The 26,039-nt window shown below is 44.2% G+C and overlaps 1 protein-coding gene across 1 annotated transcript in view; it reads left to right on the top strand.

The window, feature by feature from the left end:
* The first annotated feature begins 4,584 nt into the window (after positions 1–4,584).
* Positions 4,585–26,039, top strand: part of LOC308334873 (phosphatidylinositol-binding clathrin assembly protein) — a 106,882-nt gene continuing 85,427 nt past the window's right edge. The window contains 1 exon segment of the mRNA XM_080791754.1: positions 4,585–6,080. Coding sequence (XP_080647880.1) covers positions 5,951–6,080 — 130 coding nt within the window. The 5' untranslated portion in view covers positions 4,585–5,950.

Genomic DNA, 26,039 nt, shown 5'->3' with positions numbered 1-26,039 from the left:
AGAGATCTTTTAGTTTTCTCGCATTCCCGAGTCAATCATTTATTGGTCATCAAATTATTTGTTAAGGAATGCGACAAAACAAAAAAACAATTTCTATGAATTCAATGTTTTCACGGGGAAGTAATGTTTTAATGGATTGCATTTTTATCAGTCAGAGAAGGAGTAGTCTGCACACAGTCTTTATTCCAACAGAATTTATTTTTTGTGTGGGGTTTAGTGTCTTGCCCAAGGACACTTCGACATGTGGACAGGAGGAGCCGGGATTCGAACCGCTGACCCTCGGATCATTGGACAACCTGCTCTACCTCCTAATCCACAGCCACCCCTGTTTTGTGTAAGCTATCCCTTTAAGACATCTTCTTTGGAAGCACTTTAAAGGCTGTAGGTAGGACTTCCCACCAGATGTCTATGCCTTTTGGCAGCATGTGGCTACTTTGTTTGTTTACTCTATCAGCCAGCCTGGCAGGTAACCACTGTCCCGAATGCTGTTTTCCTTTCTAAAAAACAAATATTGAACGTGACTGTCGAATTCCGTGAATTCACCGGCCTCTGTGTGGTGGTAAACACATGAAAAATAAGCTGTTTATCTTCCACCCTGGTGGGAACAAACTGGTTCCCCTCAGAAAACAGCACATGCATGCACGCACATATACGCAGTAGTAGTACACACACACACGCACACTGTCTCTCTCTCGCTCTATCTTTGAATGCACAAATTATTTCACAAGGGAATAGAGTTCAAGAGGTTGACAACATATATATATGTAGGCTAACACATTAAAGCCTGGCCTTGGTTTGACCAATATATCAGTGCATGTGGCTGATGTTATGCCAATTTCGGACGTGGGGTGGCTCGACGGAATCGGCCCGGCCCCCTCATGGGCACGTTTCTGGGGGTCTGGACCCCCAGAGACCCCCACATGGTAACTCTCTGATTTCTTTACCGTTTCGGACGTGGGGCGGCTCGCCGGAACCGGGCCGGCACCCTGGCTGTGGTCCTCTGGGTCTGTAACTTCCTGGGACCCCCACACGGAGTTGCACCACTCACTTCACACAGGTGTGATTTTTTTAAGAATATTCAATGTGTGAGACATGGTTGTTTTGTGGTTACTTCCCATGTCCTTCTAGTGAGTACGGAAGGTAGTATATTTCACATAGCTGCTCACATGCTTTCACATGCTGACTGTTTGGACTACCATGTGTGTGTGCAGTGCTGTGCACAACTGTGCACAACTGTTTGCTTTGCAACCACATTGAATGTGTCTGTGTGTGCACTGTGTACACTGTGTGTGTGTGTGTGTGTGTGTGTGTGTGTGTGTGTGTGTGTGTGTGTGTGTGTGTGTGTGTTTCACATTGATTAGAACAGGGGTTTTCAACCCTTTTCATAGACCCCAAACGTTAGCCGATTTTGTCCACAATTCCATGCTGTATTGGTACCCTACGATACGAGAGACAACAGGAGAACATTGATCAAAATAACAATACTTCTACATTCTCTTTGTGTAGACTGCTTGTAAATTAGGTCATGTAGATGTTTAACAATAGTTTTACTCTTGAGTGTGTAAAATGAAACCACATTGGACCCGTACGGGTCCATTTGGTTTCATGTTACACTCTCAAGAGTTAGAGATCTATAAAAATGCAAAATGTGCTTACCAACTCTCCATCATTTAACTGGGGACCACCCTGCATGGAAACCCCTCAAGGACCACTGGTTGAAAACCACTGGATGATTAGAACATTTATCACTTATTGACCAAATAACGGTTAATACATCTGTAATCGGCTGGTCGACTAGGACTCGCCCCAGCCATCTTCAGACCCAAAACTCATGCAGGCATCGATTCGGTCAGGCTCTGACTGGTATACACATGTCTCACTTCAGGGGAAAGGCACGCTCAACTCAGACAGAGGCGTGTGCTGTGCAGTGCAGATTCAAAGAAAACGTATAGGAAGAGAATAGAATCCGCACTCTCATAGTAAGAAAATCTTGTCTTGTCCTCCCTTTGCAACAGCTAGCCTGCCATGGCTGGCTGCACAGCAGCAAAGAACTAGAAAAGGTGCCCCTCTGGGCACAGGTCTCCCAGCCGGCCAGGTCAGGTTATTGTGGCCTCCTGGTGGCGCTATAATAGGTCAATGGGAGTGGGAGGATATCGATATTGCGATATATCGCCTCGATATATATCCCAATATGATATTGATTATAGTTATAAGTAGTAGTAGTAGTAGTAGTAGGCTGGTTGTGGACAAGTTACAAAGTTGCAGTCTGTGTTTTAATGTTTGGAGGAGGGAAGATTCATGTACTTATTGGTCAGTTTATGACAATCTTGTAACGTTTTGGATTGCAGATCAGAATTCCAGATAGCCTATTTGCCTATGGTTATTTTTTCATTTTCAGTTATCGTGATATAGCCTTTTGCTGATGACATCTCTTGCAATATATAGAATATCGCAATATATAGAATATCGTGCCATCGATAATTATCATTATCGATGGCCTAATATCGACAGATATCGTATCGTGAGGTTCCCATATTGTCCCACCCCCTTGTCACCTTGCCAGTGCCATGCACACGCACAATTGTGCTGGTGCTGCACAAATTACGTGCACACGCATGCATCCACATGCATGTGTAGTGTGTGTGTGTGTGTGCACTGCATGGTGCATTATATCCATCATGACAGTCTAAACTCTAAACAAAGAGAGTCAGCATGGCACTATGTGAAATATGCTGCCTTGTACTCTAACTCTAAGGGCATGCAAGGACATGGGAAGCTTATCCACAAAACCACCAGCTATAGGTCTCCCTGGGTGACCCTACAATTAAAGCTTACAGTTAGTTTGTTGACCATCACTCAGTCAATATTATTTGAATAAAGCACAAAGGTGACACAGGTGCATTAGCCCATAGGCCTACTAGGATAAGTCTCAGACAGACTGTCTGTCTGCATCATCTCTGGCTCTGCACCTCTGGGTTTATATATTGTGAGCCGTTTCTCACAAGCAGCAGCCCATCTGCATCCTATGAAATCATGTGGGTGCTGCCTGCTCGTTTACGACATTCTTCTACCTATTGTGCAGCATGGACGCTTTTCACCAAAAAAAATAGGCACACCATGTTCCATCCATAGTACAATCGAGTCAAACAAGGACACAGCGTCTGAGAAATAATTTATTACGACCTTAAATTTAAGGGACTAAAAACAACACAATTAGCCTATAGCCTATATAAAACGAATCCACTGCTTTTTTCTGCAAGATGTCTTATCATTTCCAACAAGCCAAGAACATTTGACACATCAATGTCTCACTCTTAACGATATTTTAAGCACTTGTTTCCACAAATTCCGCAACAATATTGTAACGGTGCCACCTTAAAAGTTACACACACTCTTCTCTCAGGTCTCGTCCAATTGACTATTTCGGAGATCAGCTGATTTTTTTTACACTGCCATTTTGTCCGGTGGAGGAGCGGCAGAGTGTATAGATCCCATAACCTGGAGGGTCGGTCGCGCTGCGATTGGCTAAATCGGTTGTCAGGGGAGACAGATGTTGACCTTTTCCCTCCCGGGTCAGTTATTTGATGTGGTATCCCCGCCCCCCTAGCTATTATTAATCACTGAGATAAAAAATCCACTTATTATGATGACATGACTTTTGTCTTTTATGTAACAAATTATGTCCTGAAAATGTGGATTCGTAATCTCCTCTCTCTCCCCCTCAAATGTAATTCAATTCAATTCATACGACAAGCTAAGCTACATTTCCAACGTTAGTGTGAAATAAAACCAAAGGCAACTTTAATACACAATATAAAAATATAAACTGTTTTTTGTTTATTTTGCTGTGCACGCACATGCACGCATGCACGCGCGCGCAAACACGCACACACACTACAGACAGTCAGACACAGACTACAGACACACACACTACACACACTACACTACACCCCTGAGGGTGAGAAGCGACCTAACCCAAGGGTGAGGTCGCGTGCACGCATCCGCCTGGGTGACGGCAGTCGGGCAGACTGCTGGGCTAGCGCTGGCGCTGGCATCAACTGTCAGATCATATGGAATGAAGATCTGTATATTGGCCATATATGGACCGTGTCTTGACTCAGTGTACAGGGTTTGATCATCAAACCCTGTACAAAAAGGCCATCTGACATTCCATATGCTGATCTGACCTCATCAAACTTTGATGAGGTCAGATCAGCATATGGAATGTCAGAACAGGAAGGACGGGTGGGGAGGATCAACATATGGAATGTCAGAACAGGTCAGCTCCATATAGAGATCTAAGGGTTTGAGGTCAGATGTAGAGACAGTTGCTGGCCGGCTCCATATGCAGATCTTGGTGATGATCCATTCTTCTCCATGTAAGATAACTTACAAAAAAAGATACAAAAATAAAATAAATACAATAAAAAATAATGTGAAATCCAGCGGTTGCCTGGCAACCCACTACTACTATCCAATCACGGTGCAGCCGACTCCGTCCGCCCCGTCCCTACAGGCCATGGGATGGAAGCCAGCAGGAGCCCCAGCCAGCCAGGCAGCCAAAGAGCCAGTCTGCAGCCAGGAGCCAGCCGGAGGAGGAGAGAGAGAGAGACCCCACTTCTTCCTTCACAAAGCCGGGGATAGACTGCTGCTGCTGCCGCTAAAATAAATACAAAAAAACAACAACCCACCGATAATGTCGAGGCGGCAACACTTATAACTGACACACAACCACGTACGGGCCGTGGAAGGAAGAGAAGAACCACCAAACTGTCATTTGAGTTTCAAGAAGGAGTTAAACAAAAAAATTCAAGTCACTTGAATGCTAGCTCCGCCGCTAGCCCGCCACCGCTAGCTCCAGAGAGGCTAACTCCAGAGAGAGGCTCTCCTGTCTTTGGTCGTTCCCGGAGAAGCAGCAGCTGTCAGCGGGGCTGCCAGCCTGCCACCAGCCGCTGGCCCGCGACATTGATTAATCTCCTCTGGTTGACTTATTTTTTATTTTTAAGTGTTATTATTATTACTACACAATGTGCCGCCGGTCACTGGCACAGCTCCACCACCACCGAGGGAGGTTTTAGCACACATTTCCTATTTCCATTCTTCTTGACTAAAAGCTTTTCTGTTTTAGTCAAGCCAAAGGAAGCCAAGTTGACGTGGACGATCAGAAACTCTGGTGGATTTTTCCCCTCCTCTCTTCTATTCCTGTGTGATTGTTTTAAAAACTGTCTCGGTTGCTGCCTACAACAACTGTGATTTTTTTTGTTGGGTTCTCTTAATCCCGGGATTAAATTCTTTGTTTTGTGTTGGTTGAGCCAGAGAGTAAAGAAGAAGTAACAAACCCAGAGGAGGGCAGGTTAAAGCTATGTTTATTTGTGGCCAGAAAGTGAATAATTCCAGTGTTTACAGCAAATCACACACAACACACCGTGGGACTCTTTCTCTTTCCTGGTTCGAGTGCTGCTGCTGTGACGGAAACATTAGCTAACACAAACTAGAGGCTTTTAGATTAGTTGTGTTGTGTAGTGTGTGAGCGGTGTTTAATGTGTGTTCAGATGTGTGTGTGGTTGTTTGTTTACTAGAATAGATACATGACGAGATAATAGTTGACTTGTTAAGGGATAATAATAACAACAAAGTCAAAAGAAGAACCTCCAATTATCCGTTTAATTGCTGGCTGGTTTCTTTTTTCTACATCCAAGAGGTTTGACATAATCTTTGTCGTTCCCTGGCTGCCAACTGTGTGTGACCTGACTCCACCTGAACAGAACCAAGAAAAAAAGAGGTTTTCTGTCAGACGAACCCCATCACCTCTTCCCTTCTTGACAGTGAAGTCACGTCTGTCCATCCGACCCCCCCCCCCCCACCACCACCACCACCACCCCCAGGGACTATAAGATCCATTGATCGGATCATTATTGTGCTATTTTAGCTGAGAGAGGCGAGAGAGAGGATGTCGGGCCAGTCCATCACAGATCGGATCGCGGCAGCTCAGCACAGCATGACCGGGTCAGCCATCAGCAAAGCGTGCTGCAAAGCCACCACACATGAAGTCAGCGGACCCAAAAAGAAGCATCTTGATTGTGAGTATATAAATACGAGTTATGGATGGTTGTGAGCTTATTACTAAAGCCTCATTTATACTGTAGATCTAAAAGCTCGCCACATATTACCCATGTGCCATTTTATTTACTCTTTATACTGCATGCAACACCAGCATGGAACGAACCAAGAAGTAATAAATGAGGCTTTAAGAAGTCTGTCAGGCCAGGTTTTTCTTTTAAAGCAGACAGACCGGTCCTATTCCTATCTCAGCAGCACACATTCCTTCACAGTGGATTCCATGCAGTGAATCCGTCTCTGAAGGCATGGCATTCAAGGTAATGTGTGTGTGCGGGCTGGACTCTATAGTAGATTGTGCATTGATTTTGTGTACACACACACTAGACTAGACAGTAATGGTCTGGTCGGCCTGCCCTACAATAAGACAGTGAACACCATTTTAAGAATTGATAAGGAAAATATAGCCTCCAGTCAGTGAGAGAGAAAGTGATGGCCAATATTACTCTCATCATCATCATCATCATCATATTTGCAGCCTGGCCATAGTTTATCCTAGACCAGTGGTTTTCAACCAGTGGTCCTTGAGGGGGTTCCTGGTGGTCCCCAGCTAAATGATGGTGGAGAGTTGGTAACCAAATGGACCCTTATTAGATCTTTAACTCTTTAGAGCAGCGGTTCCCAAACCTTTTTGGCCATGCTACCTCCCGACCTAGCTGGCCCACATGGAAATAAAAATGGCATAAGTTATATAGAGACATATATTTCCTATATATACACATGCACATATGAACCTGAATATGGCATATATATGCAGCATAGGCTGTATTATAGCCTACAATAATTAGAGAATGTAGAAGAATTGTTATTTTTGTCAATATTTTATCTCTCAATGGTAATATGGTACCAACATCAATACAGACTGGAATTGTGGACAAATTTAAATCTCATCCAACAAAATATTCTTCAGTTTTGGGTCTGCAAGGCTAAATCTCATCAAATGGTGGTCCGTGGCTCAAATGCAGAATAAATGATGGACCTTGAAAGGATAAAAAGGAAGGATGATATGAAAACCTACCAGCTACCACCCCTTCTCAGCTCTGACACATGACTCATTCACTCACTCACTTTCTGGTATCGCAGACAATTAAGGCAATGTGGTTCTTTCTCGTAGTCCTCTGTATTAGTGATCAATGAAGGAGCTTAAACTTGTGCTGTGTTGCTTGTTTTTGAGGCGAAATGCCTCAAAATTGTAATTATAATAAACATGGCCAGTAAAGGACAGGCTATATTCTCATGGAGACAGATCTCTGCATTTTTTAAGGTGGTAAAATCGTGACGGTGACATAGATTTCCTCGAAATCCAAAATATGGCCTGCATGAAAACCTTGAAAAAAACAAAACAATTCAACGACAAACCCAAGCGGTGTGTTGCGTGATCGATTACCAAAGTGGTTGTTTTGGGAAAGCACACGTTTTGGTTCACTAAAGAATCTGGGTATGTGAAAGCGTTAAATTGTTTGAAGACAAGGCGAGTTGCGCCAACAGCGAGGCCCAAGATCCCCGTGACGTGTGCCATGCAGCCAGAGCCAGTTGAGTTGAGACCCCCGTGACGTGTGCCATGCAGCCAGAGTGTGTGCCATGCAGCCAGAGTGTGTGCCATGCAGCCAGAGCCAGTTGAGTTGAGACCCCCGTGACGTGTGCCATGCAGCCAGAGCCAGTTGAGTTGAGACCCCCGTGACGTGTGCCATGCAGCCAGAGCGTGACGTGTGCCATGCAGCCAGAGTGTGTGCCATGCAGCCAGAGCCAGTTGAGTTGCCAGGCCTTTGTGTGTCGATGATGAGCGTGCTGCCAACGTCTGAGATTGAAACGTGATCTCATTTCTTGTGGAGGAAAATCGAGATTCACATTTGAGCAAGAATCGTGCAGCACTATATGGGGGTGTTTTTGTTTTAGGACAACTGGCTTTGTACACACTCGTCTTGAGGAGTGTGAATGTGCCTAAATGGACTGCACTGTGCATAGCATCCTCATTCCTGTCATGTCTAGTTAACAGTCGGTGTAGGCAGGCTGTGTGTGTGTGTGTGTGTGTGTGTGTGTGTGTGAGAGAGACACTGCGCGTGTGTGTGTGACACTGCGCGTGTGTGTGTGTGACACTGCGCGTGTGTCATCCGTTTATTAGTCCCCCTCCCGACTCTTTCACACACACAAAGGTGACTGGAGCCACTCACATACACGAACATTCATGTTTTTTTTTTTTTTGTCACAGTTTCCTTTGTGAACTTGGCCAGGCCTTCACGGCTGCCATTAAGCCGTGCCTCGCTTTTAATCATTGCAGACTATTGATTTCCTCCTTTTCCCTTTTTGTGAGAGCAAGGGCCACAAAGGATGGAGAACCACGTGCTGTGTGTCTGTGAGGGTCATATCAAATAAAGCCTACCTGGCTGTTGGAGGGAGGGAGTATCTGTGACCCTCTGAGTGCGTGACCGTCTGTTTAATGACCCACCCGGCACATGCCAACTGTTTCCTGGTATTATATGTTGGGGAGGCAAAAGGCTCTTTTCTTTGAAGGCTCTGCAGGTTTCATTGTCCCGTTGATATGGCGACAAAGATAAGGCTGTGTTTGGAGAGCAGTTATTCGGCAGTCAGACAGTCGAGTTATCTATAGCCAGCCAGTCTGGGAGTCAGACAGACAGGCAGGCAGGCAGGCAGACAGACAGACAGACAGACAGACAGATACCTTGACCTTTAGTCACTGAACATCATTGAAATGATGTAATGATGATATTAGCCAGTCCGGTTGCCATTCTAAGTGCTATGCTGCTCTGCATGAACGGTTTTTCAAGCATTTAGCACCCCCCCCCCCCTCTTCTTGGCTTTCATTGGTGAGACATTGCATTGCGTCAGACAGCTGGGGCTTTCTGAATGCAAGTTGTGAAAACAGTAGGATATTTGCATCTAGATCTAGCCAAATAACCCAAATAATGTTTATAATAGCCCACTGAAGCCCGGTAGTGTTCAGCTGTTGGCATAGTGCATGATATGCAGGGGATGTAAATTCATTTTGAGTTATGACATGCCCTTTTGTAAATGCTGTTTTACAATGTTTGGACATCTTTGAAATGATGATAGATGGTGGCCAGGTATGGGAGTAATGTTCCGACTTATTATAGTAAGGCAGTGGCGCAATGGGGAACAGCGGGGAACCGGGAACGAGAAGGTTCCCAGTTCGATCCCGGGCTCCCCCAGAGGTAGTGTCAAAGTGTCCTTGAGCAAGACACTGAAACCCTAATTGCTCAATGTTTGAGAAGTTTTTATAGTATAGTTTGTAGATTACTTTTGATGCAGTAATGGAATTCTTTGTCCTTTAGGTGGGAACCCCTTTTGGTGTTTGCATTACGTTATGCTTTAGCTATTTAAAAATAGCAGATCTACAATCTCATAGCGAGCCACCGAGTGGTGCACTACGAGCTTGTAGGTCTGCTATTTTTGAAAAAGAAGAACGACTGACATAGAAACATAGCTTTTTCAGAAAACTGTCATTTTCAAACAGACATTTTTAAAATCTGATCTCAGGTCAGAATGGGTTAAAAAGGTAACTGTCCTCTAGGGACTCCCCTGGGCAGGGGCAGGGGCTCCCGACCCACAGGTTGAGAACCAGTGTTTTTAGCGGATGTCTTTCTGTGAACCTAAGCAAAGCAGCAGCCTCTGTGAGAGTGAGAGAGGCTGGCTGGCTGCTCCATGTTGTGTCGGAGCTGGCGCCTTGACATTCACGCACGGCTGGAGAAAGTAAATTACATTTTTTAAAGCCATTTAGTCTCATGATTGGGACTGTCCACCTCGATTACTCCTGGCTTGTGACACGCGGACAAAGAGTGATGACTTCTCCTCTGCCTCCTACGTTTGAAAAGAATCTCTGCCATCATGCACGCGGGGGGGGGGGGGGGGGGGGGGGGATTGCTATAACACAGGGTCAGCTGACGTGTGTGTGTTTGTATTTGTGTGTGTGTGTGTGTGTGTGTGTGTGTTTGTGTGCATGCGCGTGCGTCAAACATGTTTGTGAGGTTATAATGGGAGTTTGACATGTTTGATGGCCTGTCGGAGAGCTCGCTGTCTTTTGGTCATAGACCTGTGTGTGTGTGTGTGAGAGAGAGAGTAAGTTCTAGTGTGCCCATGCCTGTGTGCAAGTGTGCGCACTGCAGCTGTGTGTCCTGTCCATGCATGTGTGGGTACTTTTTTGATAATATAAAGGGAGAAAAGACATGGCACATCCATCCACACTCAAAGTTGGGCAGGTGCTACATTTTGCTAATGGTACAATATACCAGGGTTGTGGCTCTTTCGGAGCGGGAACTCTGGGGGGTGGGAGGGGTAAAATACTCAGTATGTTTCCTATGTGATTTGAAAATGTTAACTATTTGTGCCCAACACATCTCCAGACGTCTTCACTTCCTTGTTTATGGCCCGACTGAACTGTCTATTTACTCTAAATCTACGGCGCTCTCCATGGTTTTCATGAAACGGCAATTCGCTCTGTCATCTTTTCTGACATCATTTCTTTCCAATCATCTCGTTTGGAATATAAACGCTTCTAGAGAGAGTTAAGATGTGACAGCGCAAAGTAGTAATGGAAGATTATACCTCGTGGTTTTTGGGGGAAATGGTAAGTGAGGCTTTTTAGAGTAAAATCTGCCTCATCTGCTGGGCACTCTAGTGCCTTTATTTAAAAACTAAAACTAAACTAAAAGAGAACACTCGCACACTGTGGGCTCTAGTTGTAGAATATTATTATACTTTTATGCTGTTGTACTGGCAAAATTGTAATAATAATAATTTTGTATTTCATGTTTTCTTTTTGGGGGGTGGGGAGTGGTGTGAAAGTTAATGGCACTTTATGGTGTGAGATATGAAACGATGAGTGTGTGCATGTGGAGAGGGGGTGCGCTGACTGTAAACCGCCGCACCACCGGGACACATTAACGTTCTAATGCTTTAAAACTGCAGCAATAAAAGGAAAATCTGTACGGCCAGAGAGTAGCAGTGCATCTTGTCAAGGTGAGAAGTGCAGTATCGTGTTTGCACACACACACACACACACACACACACACACACACACACACACACACACACACACACACACACACCCACACACACACACACAGCACCCCAACTGCATTGTGCTGAGGCGCTGTGATTGCATCACTGCCTTTCAAACGGCTATGGAGAAGTTATGACATTACCCCCCCCCCCCCCATGTCTACTTTACCCAACACTTGTACATTTTAGTGTTGTCATGACAGCACAACCAACCAGCCACAGGCCAGCTGTGGCTTGTGTCAAACCGAGTTCACTTCCTTCATTGGTTGGTTGGTTGGCAGAGAGGGAACTGCATGGAACGAAGGAGAAATCTGCTAGCGGCAGAGTAGCAATCAGTGTCAGAAATATATCACTACATGAAGAAATGAACGTTGTAATCTCTTAATTACCCACGCCGGGCCTCACCTCTTCCCAAAAACCAACTAACAACGAAACCGCCTAACGGCACTCGGGTGAACTGAACTCCTGAGTGTGCTGTTATCCGCTGTCAAGCCTGGCGTCCCTGTTTGGAGTCATTATTTTATAGGCAACCATTTCAACTAACCAATTTAGACCTGAGGCCGATTCTAAAAAAACAAAAAAAACAAAACAAAAAGAAGTTATCCGAAAAACCTGTGTTTCTGTCAGTGGTGCTCCACCATTCTCATGTCGAGGACCCCCAGAATTGTCTGTATTTGGCCGCCAACCCCCATCCGAAAATATGTAATTCCAGGGACCCCCCAGAAGCAAAGACTTAAAAACATTAGCTCTGAAAGAGTATTTTTCAAGATTTGTGTATATATACTAGTAGTGAGAGTCAGGTTTTTGCCAATGCACTCTCCCGTTTGCATTGAATGGGTGCTGCTGTGCTCCTGCTGCTCCTGCATGCAGGAGTGTATCGATGTCACTGTGTGTATGAGCGATGATTTGGTCCATCTACCACCTAGATATAGCCTGTACAGCTACTGTATCGTACTTTATGAATAAATGAAGTCTGACTCAGACCTGCTTCTTCATCGCTTGGAAAGCCAGCTTAGGTGGTTCGGGCATCTGGTTAGGATGCATCTCTCTATTATAATATTATTATAATGAGGAAAAGTGTCCTTTCCTTTATCTTTTGGAAGTGGCTAGACGTCTGTCGGTCTGAGAGGGTCGGTCTGTGTGTCTGTCTGTCTAGTTAAGTGGTCAGATGGGTTCAGGATTGGAAGTGGGCCCTGGCTGAAGATCGCCTATATAATTTAGGAAAAGAGATGTGGTGTAAAGGGGAAAAAGGAGAGGATCAGGTTTAGAGCCCTGGGGGATTCTAAACCTAGTCTAACCACTTTTCTTCGGTATGTTGAATCGGTGGTTTTCAACCAGTGGTCCAGGGAGCACAAGTGGTCCTTGAGGAGGTTCCAGTTGGTCCCCAGCTAAATGATGTAGAGTTGGTACTTGGTAACCAAATGGACCCTTATTAGAATTTTAACTCTTGAGAGTGTAAAATGAAACCAAACTCAAGACAAGAGTAAGAGTTACATTATTGTTAAACATCTGCATTAGGCGACTTAATTTACAAGATTAACGTCAGTACAGCATGGATAGTGGACAAAATATTATTGAACAACAACAAAATATAGCTTAGTTTGGGGTCTGAGAGGCTAAATGTCTGGCTCAAATTCAGAATAAATAATGGATCTTGATATGAAAATGGTTGAAAACCACTGTGTTGAGTGAATGAATGAATGAATAGTTTTTGGTTCTTTTAATAGAACACAGATAGATGCTACAGTTTACAAATACAAAATGGCGCTGAAAAGGTGTACTGTAGCTAGAACTTGTAGACTAAATTTGTATCAACACAAAAGAAAAGCACAGTAACATTTAAATCTACAGTAATGTTGTCTTTTTCTTGTTTCGTGTCTGTTTTACAACAACTTGTTTGCGGTTTCAGAGGACTCCCTCGTAAAGGGAGATTCTGAATCGCAGTGGGACAGCATCCTGGTTAAATAAAGGTTCAAATAAAATCAATACAATAAAAAGAGGCATACTGGGGTGGGGTGGAATGTACTACTCTCCAGTAACTGGGTGTGTGTGTAAGTGGTTCCAGGTTAGACTACTGTTATCCAAACACCACAGGCTGGAAACGCCCCTCCCTGTCTGCATAGCACAGATAGGCGCGCGTGGAGACCGATAGAAATAAAGATACATATAGTGTGAGTTTGTGTGTGAAGGAGACCGATAAAAGAAAGAAATATATATATATACACACACACACGAGTGTGTGTGTGTGTGTGTGTGTGTGTGTGTGTGCATGAGAAGTATAGAGTCAGAGTGAATGTGTGCATGCATCAGACCATGTTAGCCAGGCTATTTGGGGACGCACCACTACCATTTTCTCAGCCCAATACATAACTTTGAGTATCGTCCGACACCAGAGAAACCAATCTGGCATTGCCAGCCTTTTACTTTTTAAAATCTACACAGCTGCATGATCTACAACGTGATTGAGGGCATCGTCCTTGTAGAAACAGTAAAATTATTAAGTACGTATAATAAAACATCATGTCATATCGTTGCTATCGGGAGGAAACCTCCTAACCAATGGAAATAAGTAAAAAAACGCTTTGGACAAAACCTTTTTGGACCCTCAAACTGTCTGCTAAAGCAACGAACTCCACCACCTCTCACCCTCTCATGCAAGTAATTGACAATATATAGTAATTATAAAGTAATAAAGTCACAACACTAATGAGGCAGTATTGTTTTGTTTTCAAAATATAAGATTTTCTTAATTTCCTGAATTTTTTTGGAGTTAGGTGGTTTCTTCCCGACAGCAGAGATATCATGTTCAAGCAAAGGCCCTTCTCCAGTCTTCCAATATGAAGTAGAAATATAATATGCAACATGACTACATTATTATGTCATACAACTTTCCTTTCAGAGATTATTGCACATGTCACCCGAGTCATCTTTTCTGTGAACTAGGGCTGGACCTTACAACACAGTACAGAGTACACATGTATCACCTTACAGTGGTCATGAAACTGTATGATTCTTATACTAAGCAGGTGTTGACACTAAGGTCTCAGAGGCACTTGCCCATCGGGCAAGTACATGTCCTACTTGCCCAAAGATCACAAAAGTCAGGCAACCTGAAAGTAGAGATGCACCGATCGATCGGCCTCCCGATCGATCGGGCCCGATCACGTCATTTTCAAAAGATCGGGATCGGGAAAAAAATATCGGGAAAAAATTATTTATTAAATATAATATTTTTTTTTTTTTATTAAATCTTTTCTTAATTGTATTTAACGTTACAGAAGAAACGTGACCATCTATAAGTCTTAAAGTCATCCTCCCGAGTCTTTAGTTTTGTTTTTTAATACAGATTGGTTCATAATTAATAACAACAAAACATCCTCCTCTCGAAGCAGCCTCTTGCTGCTGCTCCTAGGAAAACTTAGCGCACGACAGTGACGTTGGCCCTAAACAGCAGATCTGCAAGCTCACAAAGAGTTGCTTTCGCAACGCGCTGTGATCTTGTAGATTTGCTACGAATGGCGACGTTCTTGCGTAACTTGCGTAACTTGTAACTTGCGTGGCTAGTAGGCTAATAGCAGAAAGCTAACGACAACAAGCGGCAGCGGCTGCACTGAAACAACCGACGCTTAAAGCGACTTTTAAAAAGAAGGAACCACAGAGAGAGAGAGATGATGAGGAGAATCCAGCCCTCGCAAAGACCACTCGGTGGAATAATTATTGATCGTCATACACAGAGACACACACAGCGGAGTAACCTCGAATCAACAGGCTTCTAAGCACCGTCTTGTTCAGATCTGCTTCTGCATCTGCACTCGCTGTTTGAGTGCTAAAAAGGGAGAGAGAGAGCAAAAACAACTCGTTGTTGTTGCTCTGTCCACCCGGAGCAGGGAGAAGAATATTCCGTCTGAAAAGTCCCAACAAAATACTCTATGTCCAATCCATGACTGTAGATAGAAACCCTTCTTCTAATAATATAAGCATAATATCTCATGCAGAGATCTTTATTGTAAACTTTTGTAAATGTTTCTCTGTGCCACGGAATCCCTCCTCTCCCCAGGGAGCTCTCCTCTCCTCCCTGCATGTGCTGCGACTCTGCACCACGTGTGAGCGCATAGGTGCATTATTTTTCCCTTGAACATAATGATGAGGCACATTAAAATAGCAATATAAGGTTTTTTTTTCCCCCTTTAAATAATGAAAAGGCAGAAATGTCTAATAAAATAATATATGCTAAAAAAAGAATAAAAGATAATGCTATAAATAAACTTTTTGAGTGGTGCAAGCCAGTCCCTTGGACTGGGTATGAGCATGAAAACAGCATGGTTGTTTTTCACCACCTGTGTGCAACCTAACACACGCACACAAACACATGCCCATATTAACTGTATATGATGATTTCGTGTGTGCCAGTACAGTACAGTAGAGGGTACAGTAGAGGGACCGGCACACAGTAACTCTGTCATTTCTCAACCGTTTCGGACACGGGGCGGCAGTTCGGAACCGTTTTAGTCCCTTTTTTTTCTTACTGCATTGCCAAAATGTATCTGATTGGGAAGAATTATCGGAAATGATCGGAATTGTATCGGGAGCAAAAAAAAGTGATCGGATCGGGAAATATCGGGATCGGCAGATACTCAAACTCAAATGATCGGGATCGGATCGGGAGCAAAAAAACGTGATCGGTGCATCTCTACCTGAAAGCAAACTCCACCTGCCCAGGAGTTGTATATTCTTTTTTATCCTACTATTTTGCAACCCATTCCCTTTCACCCAGTGTCAATTATCTAATGTAATTCTGGGCGCTACACCTCCTTATGCTTTCTTCTATGCATGAGGAGTCCAAGCTGCTTATTTTCACCTGACGGGGAACATGTTATTCCACCAGTTCCTTTCCCCTCCATCAGGCGTATTCGTTGCTGTCGGGAGGAAACCTCATAACTCCATTTTTGAGTTTTTTTTTGATAAATCAGTGCTATTGAACACCATTTACGTCTGTGTGTTGTTTCGAAAATATTGAACCAATGGAAAGTAGTAAAAAGTGCTTTGGACAAAACCTCTAACTGTAATTGACAATATATAAAGTCACAACACCAACTTTGATGAGGCAGTATTGCTTTGTTTTAAAAATATAAAGTTTTCTTAATTTCCTGAAAAAAATATATTTTTCATTTCCTGAAAAAAATACATTTTGTGTTGAGTTAGGTGGTTTCCTCCTGACAGCAGAGATATGTATGTATGTGTGCATGCATGTACAGTATGTACACCTTGTACAGTATGTCAGTCTGTCTACAGTACATATGTAAGTAACTAAGTATTATCTATCTATCTAAATATATCTATATAGTGCTTTATTTTTGTAATGGTTCATTTTCGACCAAAATATAGGCTACGTTTTAGCAGTTTTTGGCATCCCTGCTACTGTAGATACTGGGATGGATAGTGTTGTGGAAAAATTGTAATGTAACATTTAATACAGTAATACACAGCATAGATCTTTTTGCAGTTTTCACAGCCCTATTCCCAACAGTACTAGGGCAACAGTAATATTATAACATAATACTATTATAATATCAATATTTAATGCGCATATTATGACTCTGAATCGGATGTCATAGTTATACGGTCACTGTCACATAACGTATTGTGTCCTACTTTAAGTCTTTTATAAGGACATAACGGACCCAACTTCAATGACTAGCATCGGATCGGTGCATCTCTAATGCTTTTTGTACCCTTCAGTGAATGTCATGAAACAACGCCTCCATTTCTAATTGATGTCTTGCATGCATGCGTGACTCACACACACTAGGAAGCTAGTCAAGGTGACCTGAAAGTGAACCTTGTTTGTGAAAAGGTGTCGTGAAGTTTATGTGGGCTGGGCTTCACTGGAGGTGAAAAGAAATTCACACACTCCACTAACTGCCAATACAAAACAAGTGTTTTCCACCTCCCTCTCCGACTGTCATTGTGTAATTCTCACCCTCTTTCCATATCCCCTGTCTGTTTTTTCACCCAGTCACTCTCACACTCTCTCTCTCTCATTGGTCTACTCTAGAGAGATACACACATACCCGTAGTATGTTTATACACTCACAACAAGTCATTGTGACATAATATTACTTAGTGTTGTTAACGTTAAGGGCTGTCCATGTGTCCAAGTGTCTGTGTGGACCATAGAGTATTGGCATTGGTGTTGGTGTACTGTGGACAGAGCTTTTGGGACAGATGAGTAGGCTTTTGTGGAGTCTCCTCACTCACGACATTGTATGGGACCCCCGGTTCCATACAATGTTGTGTATTCCACTTTTATTTTTTTATTTTTTTCTTAGTTTTTATTTTTCGGTAAACAGGTGGGTCATGTTGGGCATCGCAGTACATTTCGTAATTGTCATTTGTTACATTTCTATTATTAACTTTCATAGTGTTACGGGTCGTACAGTTCCAGGAGAGTAAGGGAACCCTCTTTGAGTACTTTCAGTTCGTCTTAGTTCGTTCCCAGTTGTATTCCACATTCTGTGTGATCTTGCCGGGATGGCTTGACTAGGGAGGGAGCCGATAGGCGGGGATCTACAGCATGATGGTGTCTCCACTGGTGAATGTGTCTGTCTGTGTGAAAGAGAACACTGCAGCACCCTCCTCTACACTATGTTAAAGTTTAAATTTAATATCAAACAGCGAACTGTGTTGAACAATAATTCAAAGGACAATGGCCATTTATTGTACAGTAGTAGTAAGTAAGCCTTACCGAGCCATGAGGCCCATATAGGACAGGAGCCCATCTCCTTTTTCTGTAGCGTGAGGCGCCTTGATGTACAATCCAACATGACGCTAGTATGTCGCAGGGACTTTTACCCCCCAATCCAACCCTTGATGCTGAGTGCCAATCAAGGAGGCACTGAGTCCCATTTTTATTGTCTTTGGCCCATAGGGAGTGAAACCCCCCGACCTCCCAGTCTCAGGGCAGACACTCTAACCACAAGGCCACTGAGCTGGTATTGTACAGCCGTAGCATTAGCCTATATTCTATTCTAAATTAAGCCCTGATTATTCGGTTATTCAAATTTTCTATGGCATCCCTAACCACACCACATTAATTTGTCATGCAAGTGAAGCCTACTTTTCTATGTTTTGCTAGGATTCGTCAGTCAGCACAAACTGTGCGACACACATTGTGCGCGCTGCCGCATTTAGCAGAAATGGACTGAAGATGGAAGAAAATGCCTGAGCATGGCCCTCATCGATGGCCACAGCCAAAATAAACTGCCCTGCCTTAGGCTGCAGACAGACGGACCCGAGTTAAAAATGGAACACAGCCCGGGTCCGACTTTAAACGACCCTAAAGCAGTCTAAAGAGGGTGGGAAATGCCCTTCAGCTCCTGGCCACAAGCCAAACAGTGGTTAAGTTGTGGCTGTAACTAGGAAGTCTGTCCCTCCGGCTTGGTGGGCAAGTCGCTGCCATTTGAACACTGTTTGCTTATTCTTAAAATCAAACTTTATTACAGCCCAAGCCAGTAGAAGACATACAACTATTTAAAAAGTGGGAACTGCATTTTGCACAAAGTCAGTAAAACAACAACAACCAATAGCCTATTCCTGGGCCCTAACTATTTAGATACCATATATTTACAGCACCTTGATGTCATGTTTCTTTTTTTAGACAAAGTGATATATAAATAGTTATTATTGCTAGTAGGAGTCATTCTGAGAGCACTGGACTATGAACGTAGAGGATACTTACTATACGTGTTATGACTCACTCACACCACCATGTTCTGAGAGATGAAGACAGACGGACAACAGGGATGTAAATACGTGCATTTAAAATAAATGTGTCCTGACGATAACAGGATGTTAACATGTGGTGATAATAATGCTGAGGTGGCACCTTGTGCATGGTTACCTCAAGCTCACTGAAACAAGTGCATCACAGCACTTAACGTGTGCAAATCTTTGAATATATACTCTATTCTTTCACAGCAAACGTCCCACTTCAACGACGTTAGGAGTCATATTTTGGCATTCCAAGTAGGCCAGTGCCCAATGGGCACCACTCTAGTCTATCTGTGAATGCACCAAGTCTCTGTGTACTTTCCACGTAACTCGAGAACCGACTTCAAATTGAAAGTGGTTGAAAACCACTGGAGTGTGACGCTCAAGGTGTTGTAGTCAAACTGTAGGTCAGGCTTTACAGTTTGTGATCTATCTTTAAGGGAAACATGGTAATGCTGTATGGTAATCGTATGCAGTCACAGTGCCGAGCATGCATCTAGTACTGTACAGAAGATCCCCATAATCCCAACACAGGTAAAACGTGAGCAGTGTTTTAAAGCTGCAATATGGAACAGATTTGTGTTAATCCTATTGTCGCTGTCGGACAAAAACCTCTCATCTCCATATTCTAACTACTAAATGAACGTCCTACTCGATCATACTACAGTGTCACACAAAAGCTTAAAAAGTGGCAGATCCACAAGCTCGAAGCGGCACATTTAGAGCTTGTAGATCTGCTACTTTTGGACAGAAGGATGGGATGAGAGAGAGGGAGAGGGAGGGAGAGAGAGATGCCTGTAGAGATAGACATGAGGGCGTTCTGTGTGCTCAACCGGCTTCTGTTCAGATTCAGAATGGTGGTGAAAAGAGGACTGCAGACAGTCTGACGATGTCTATTTCAACTAACTGGACCCCAAGGGAGAGGGTGTGTGGGAGGGGGGGGGGAGTGTGAGAGCGAGACAGAGCGGGTGTATCAGTGTGTGTGTGTATAAAAGCAAAGAGAGGCTTATGAGTGTGTGTGTGTTGGAAAACATTGTGTGTTTTGGGCACAGAAACAAAGGTGTAATGTCCTCAGCACATGCAGGCCACGCCTGGAAGTACTTGAGTCTCTCTCTATCCCCCCCCCCCCCCCTCTCTCTCTGTCTCTCTCTCTCTCTCTCTCTCTCTCTCTCTCTCTCTCTCTCTCTCTCTCTCTCTCTCTGTGTCTGTGTGTGCTGATATACTGGGTTATTTTTAGGGTGCTGTTCTGTGAGAGCCTTTGGCTGGCATTAACTTTTCCGTTGTGTGTGTGTGTGAGCAATGGGACGTGGTACTTAGCCTCTCAGGCAGACCACAGAGCAAGATACCCACCCCCTCCCTCTCTCTCTCTCTCTGCATATTGGAGCTGTCAAACGATAAGAAATTTAACTAATGATGAAATTGCTGTGATTAAACATGATTAATCCCATTTTAATTGCACTCTTTTCAGCTGCATTTTAAAACAAAGGATACTTAAGCAAAGGCAAAGTATACCACACCTCCATACAGAAGCGGTACAGTAACAGTGCGCCCCACTGCAGTGGCTCAGCGGTAGAGTGGCCGGCAGAGCGGCTGGATGGGAAAACCGTGAGGTTCCCATTTTGATTCCCTCTTTAGTGTCCAAGAGTCCTTGAGCAAGACTCTGAAGCCCTATTTGCTCCCTATGTGCAGGTTGCTCTCTCTCTGTGTGTGTGTGTGTGTGTGTGTGTGTGTGTGATATGCGTTTTCTCTCAGAGTTAAAATAATAATATACATTGGGGTCCCAGAGATAGAAACTAGGGGACCTTAGCCTATTTCAGGTCAAACCGGGGGAAATTGGTTGAAAATTACTGCTAAAGCCATAAGGATCTTCTCTTATGGTGGGCCCTAGCATATCTCTTCAAATGGGGGTCCGCGGGCTAATAAATGACCATTTGGGGGTACTTATGTGTCTAGTTCCAATAGTGCAGGCATCACATAACGTGTTATTAGCAGAGTTCAACCTGGCGGTATTCAGGGCATGTATTTAAAGACCTCTGTACTGTAAGTTATGTGAAGTCCACAAGAGGGTCACATATTTCGGCCAGTCACCAATTTCACCGCAACACCGCCATGCTGGAGTGACGAGTGTGAGTGAGCGAGAGGCCGAGATTTGGGGTATTGGAATTTGGCTTTAAACCCCGAACAGCTCCCTCCTCACAAGCCCAAGTGCTTATCATCGCCATCTGAGCAGCCAGCATCAACTGAATTCTCCCCACGGGGTAGACGGCCTTCTCAGAGAACTTTTATTGATTATTCGATTCATCGAAAAAAGTAATCGATAGTATTAAAAACTCCAAGTAATCAATGGAGAGCGAGGGATACAGTGAGGTTTTGTTGGTTCATTAAAAGGAAGGTGGAAGCATATGAAAGGGAAGATGAGCCAGAGATGGAGAGAGAGAAGATGACAGAACATGACCAGCTGTACAATCATGAACGCAATGTGCAATCTATGAGACATTTTGCACGCACATTCCCACTAGGCCGAGGACTAAATGCCACTTGAACCGTTTGATATCAGCCTAATGGTGGCAATATAAAAGGCAGATTTGAATTTTTACCTATAACCGCAGTACCGCACCGATCTGTGTGAAACGTTGCATGCACACTCCCTCGAGGTCAAGGAAAAACCTTTGACCTGCCGTTTATAGGCAGGAGGCCGACATTTGTAAAACACATTTTTGATATAACTCCTTCAGATTCTGTCCAAAAATCTCTATGGTAATGTGATCAAGCTGGGTCTGTCCGGTATTTCGTATTCCATCCCAATGCCTCAAATCATGAACGCACAGTGCGATTTGAGGGAAATCTTCCACGCGCATTCCTTTCCTACTAGGCAGAGAAAGAAATCCCACCCTTCTCTTTTATGCCCTCATCTTTCCCTCCCTCGCTTCTCTCTCTCTCTCTCTCTCTCTCTCTCTCTCTCTCTCTGTCTCACTCCAGTGCTCTCTGCTTTATCACTGTCTTGTCTTCTAAAATGCTGCTGACATAGATACTTTATTGGCCTGACTGATTAGGAAATAGATCACCAAAATCTAATTAATTACCATATTAAGTAATTAGGATGTAGAAATAACAGAGCAAACTCTCTCTCTCTCTCTGTCCTTTCTCCCCCTCTTGCTTTTTCTTGTCTCTCTCTTTCTACCTTGAGGTTTATTTTAGTGATGCCTCATTTGAGACGGAGTGCATCCACTGTGCAGTGCTCTCTCAACGCACACACACACACACACACACACACACACACACACACACACACACACACACACACACACACACACACACGCTTCCTTTGACAGTTCCGAGTGTAGTCGTACCAGCCCTTACGGCTGCTGTCAGTCGGTCCGCTGCCCGGTACCAGGAAGTGTGTGACACAGTGCACGGGCCAATCAGAGGAGCCCATGGAGGTAAACATCTTACCACATACTAGTAACAATGCAACTCTGACAGGATGAGGAACAGAGACGGCCTCTGTCGGGGTGCATGACATCATCACCTCCAACTCAGCGGCCATTCTGTGTGTGTGTTGTTGTTTAGTACTGCACGATTCTTGCTCAAATGGGAATCACGATTTCGCATGTATTGTCTGTAGTTGCAGAACGTTACTACATTCAACAATGTGGCACCTGGAGCCAACTACTAGGCAACTAGAGCTGCACCATTCATTTTTCAATGAATTGTGCAGTGCTATGCAATCCATGCACCTTATGATCACAAGGTCAATTTCCTTTATTTTTTGAGGTGTGGGTGTTTAGGGTGTTGGTTGGTTGGTTGGTGACCGACTGTGTGGCTCACTGTTCTCAGCTGACTGGGTCCGTATAGACCGCCGTCTGACAGGATGAGATCATTTCCCTCTTACAAGTCATTCCCCTGTGTGTGTGTGTGTGTGTGTGTGTGTGTTTCAGCAGCTTTGTGTGGTAGAAAAGAGGATGAGAGAGAGAAAGAAAACCAAGGGACAAAATTAACCACTTATTAAACCCTTACCTTTGTCCGGTGATCCCCCAGAGCTCTATTTTAGTAGCCTTGCGTAGCGATACTAATATCACTGCGTGGATATTAGTCTCGTCCCTCTCAGTGTTAGATTTTTGTTGTTTTTGCAATGTGGTTATAGCCTGCTTCCAGACGAATCTGGTTGGCCGTCACCATTTCTCCCACAGTCCTCCCACAATTGAGAGGGGCCAGACTTAATCTGCCTGGGGCAATATGCACTGCAAAGGTGCAAGGAGTTGAAGGCTGGCTACGCAAGGCTAGGCCCTCAAACTTCTTTGGCGATCTACAAGCTCACAACTCGACGTCACCGCTTTGTGAGCTTGTATACGGTTACGGTAGATCCAAATGTTGGGTACAGAATAGGGATGCTGGTTTCTGTGTATAGCTTAATTTATTTTACGAAGAGGGTGAAGAGGAAGTCTCAGGTATAGACTGACCAAGACATGGCTGTGTGTCCTGAGATGGAGAGAGAATCATCGTCAACAGGAGAAATGTTCTCTTTCTCTCTCCCTCTCTTCTTCCCTCTCTCTCCCCCTGTTTTCCTCCCTCTCTCTCCCCCTCTCTTCCTCTCTCTCCCCCTCTCTTCCTCCCCCTCTCTCCCCCTCAGTTCCTCTCTCTCCCCCTCTCTTCCTCCCTCTCTCTCCCCCTCTCTTCCTCCCTCTCTCTCCCCCTCAGTTCCTCCCTCTCTCTCCCCCTCTCTTTCTCCCTCTCTCTCCTCCTCTCTTCCTCTCTCTCCCCTCTCTTTCTCTCTTTCTCCCTCTCTTCTCTCCTCCACTCTTCCCCACATCCCTCCATTTTCTCCTGTCTCCCTCTCTCCCCTTGGTTTAGGATCAATGGCATCTAATTTGTTCCACTCTGCCTGATTAAGTCTGCACACATGTACCCCATCTACATTAACGCACACGCGCACACACACACTTGCGCGCGCATGCACAGTACAGTCCCCGCAGACCTAATCAGCTCTTCTCTTAGTCCTCTCACATCACTACAGAACCTGATGAAAAAACATGAGCCCAGTTAAAAAGGGAGAGATATGGACAACCGGCTGAGAGGGAACAGAAGCACTGAGGCGCGACGAGAGAGAGAGAGAGAGAGAGAGAGATGAAGAGAGAGAGAGAGGGAGGGAACATTGAGAGCAAAAAACTAGGGAACTGAAAATGGGAGAGATGGAAACGATATGGAGAGAGAGAGAGAGGCAGAGCTAAGATAGATGGATGGATAATGACACGGGCCACCTGGCTACCTGCGGGGTACAGCCAACTCACCGGGGATGCCAGCAGCTCGCTTTCTCTCTCTCTCTCTTTCTCTCCAGCCCCGTTAGCGGGACAAAGCTATTAATTCTCAATGTCTCACAGACACGGTCTGTCCACAGTGGAGGAAGAAAAACAAAACACACACACACCACGGGCAGACAAAAATAATAATGAAATAAAACAACATAGATTGCTTTGACTGTTTTTGACTGGGTTCAACAGAGAACTCTCTCTGTCTGTGTCTCCTCATTCCCAGTTTGACTGAAACAACACAAAAGAAAGACAACAGAGAAAAGACACGTTCAAATAGTCTGAGGGTGTAAAAATGGACCCAAACGGACCAGTTTTAAAGACACCCATTTTGTGGGTCGCGGATAATTTTTTTAAATGAAAACAAAAAACAAGTCTCCCCATGCGGGTGGGGACCGATGGAACATCCCCATCCTATGAGACGCCGCGCCGCAATACCAAGGCCTCTGTTTTTATTCACTGCTCGATCATGACCAGAACTAGCCTGCTTAATATTCACCAAAACCAGACCAGAACTAAACAAATCAATGAATACTTTTGTAACCACTGTATTAATAGCTAATCGATTAATCGCCGTTAATAAATTCTCCAATTCAACTTAACAGTTAACAATTAATCTGCGGTTCCATCATTGGGCAGTTTTCTGTGAATGTAATGCTGTCTGCGCGCACGTGGCCGAGGAACGCACATGTGGGTTGCGGTTAAAAATAAATCCACTCCACCTTGGTAGTTGGTAGCCACAGAAACGTCTCCGCTTTTGCAATGTGACAGACGAGACAGTGCGCTTTTAATTTAATTTTATTCCTCATACAAAAAGTGCCATTGCCTGCATGGCCCTGTATCTCAAACCGTCAAATAAATATTTGATCGATAAGGTTATCAAAACCAAATAAATATCAATAAAATGAATTAATTGATAGTTCCCATCCCTAGCCAATAGCTATAGCCTCTGGCTATTGTGGATAGAACGGCTTAAAAGAAAAGAAAAATGCCAATGGCTGATCTAATCAGCTCACAATGCGTTTGGTTTGAAAAATGTATAGAAACGGACAGTCCTTAATAATTGAATTTGAATTGACTACACCATTGCCATTACAAAGCAGTGAGCGTCCTCCTTAACGAGGTTTTCTCAAATCCCCCTGACGCACAGAGCAAGGCTCAGAGAAAACATTCTCTTTTAATTGTATTCAAATCAAAGCTGGAATCCCAAGCACTGGCAAACGCATTCATTCCTTCTGCTTATTGTTACTATTATTAGCATACTTTTTTTTTCGTGGGGTGGATTACGTTCGAGAGCTGAGAAATAAAATGGGCACAGATAAGAGGTGTGTCCGCGTGCGCGGAGGATCATTTGGGATATCACAGACGCAAAGCAGGAGATGGGAGATAACACGCACGCACACGCACGCACGCGCGCACACACGAAAGAGAAAAACAAGAGACAGACGTGAAAAATGCATACATGATCAATGTACTCGTGTGTGTGTGTGTGTCTGTTGCTCACTGGGTGTGTCTTCAACATTGTATGTAGATTGCATACTAAGAGTGTTGGACCGCTTAGTTAAAGAGGATGCTACTGGGTGTGTGTGCATGGTCTTGGGTGTGTGTGTTTGTGTGTGAGGAGGATTCCTAATTAGAATGTAATGAAGACATGAAAGAGTGAGACTTTGAAAGTCAAGGGTGTGTGTGTGTCACTGTGCATGCACACACACGTGTGCATGTCAAATATGCTGTGCTAAGAGAGAGAGTGTGGGCATGCTTGCACGTGGGTGCGCTTCCTTCTGTACAATTGAGATCATGCTGAGTACA

This window comes from Protomyctophum bolini, assembly GCF_963924005.1.
Source record: "Protomyctophum bolini genome assembly, chromosome: 20".
NCBI lineage: Eukaryota > Metazoa > Chordata > Actinopteri > Myctophiformes > Myctophidae > Protomyctophum > Protomyctophum bolini.
Note: the sequence above shows the minus strand (reverse complement) of the source record. Positions and strands in the feature narration are given on the sequence as shown.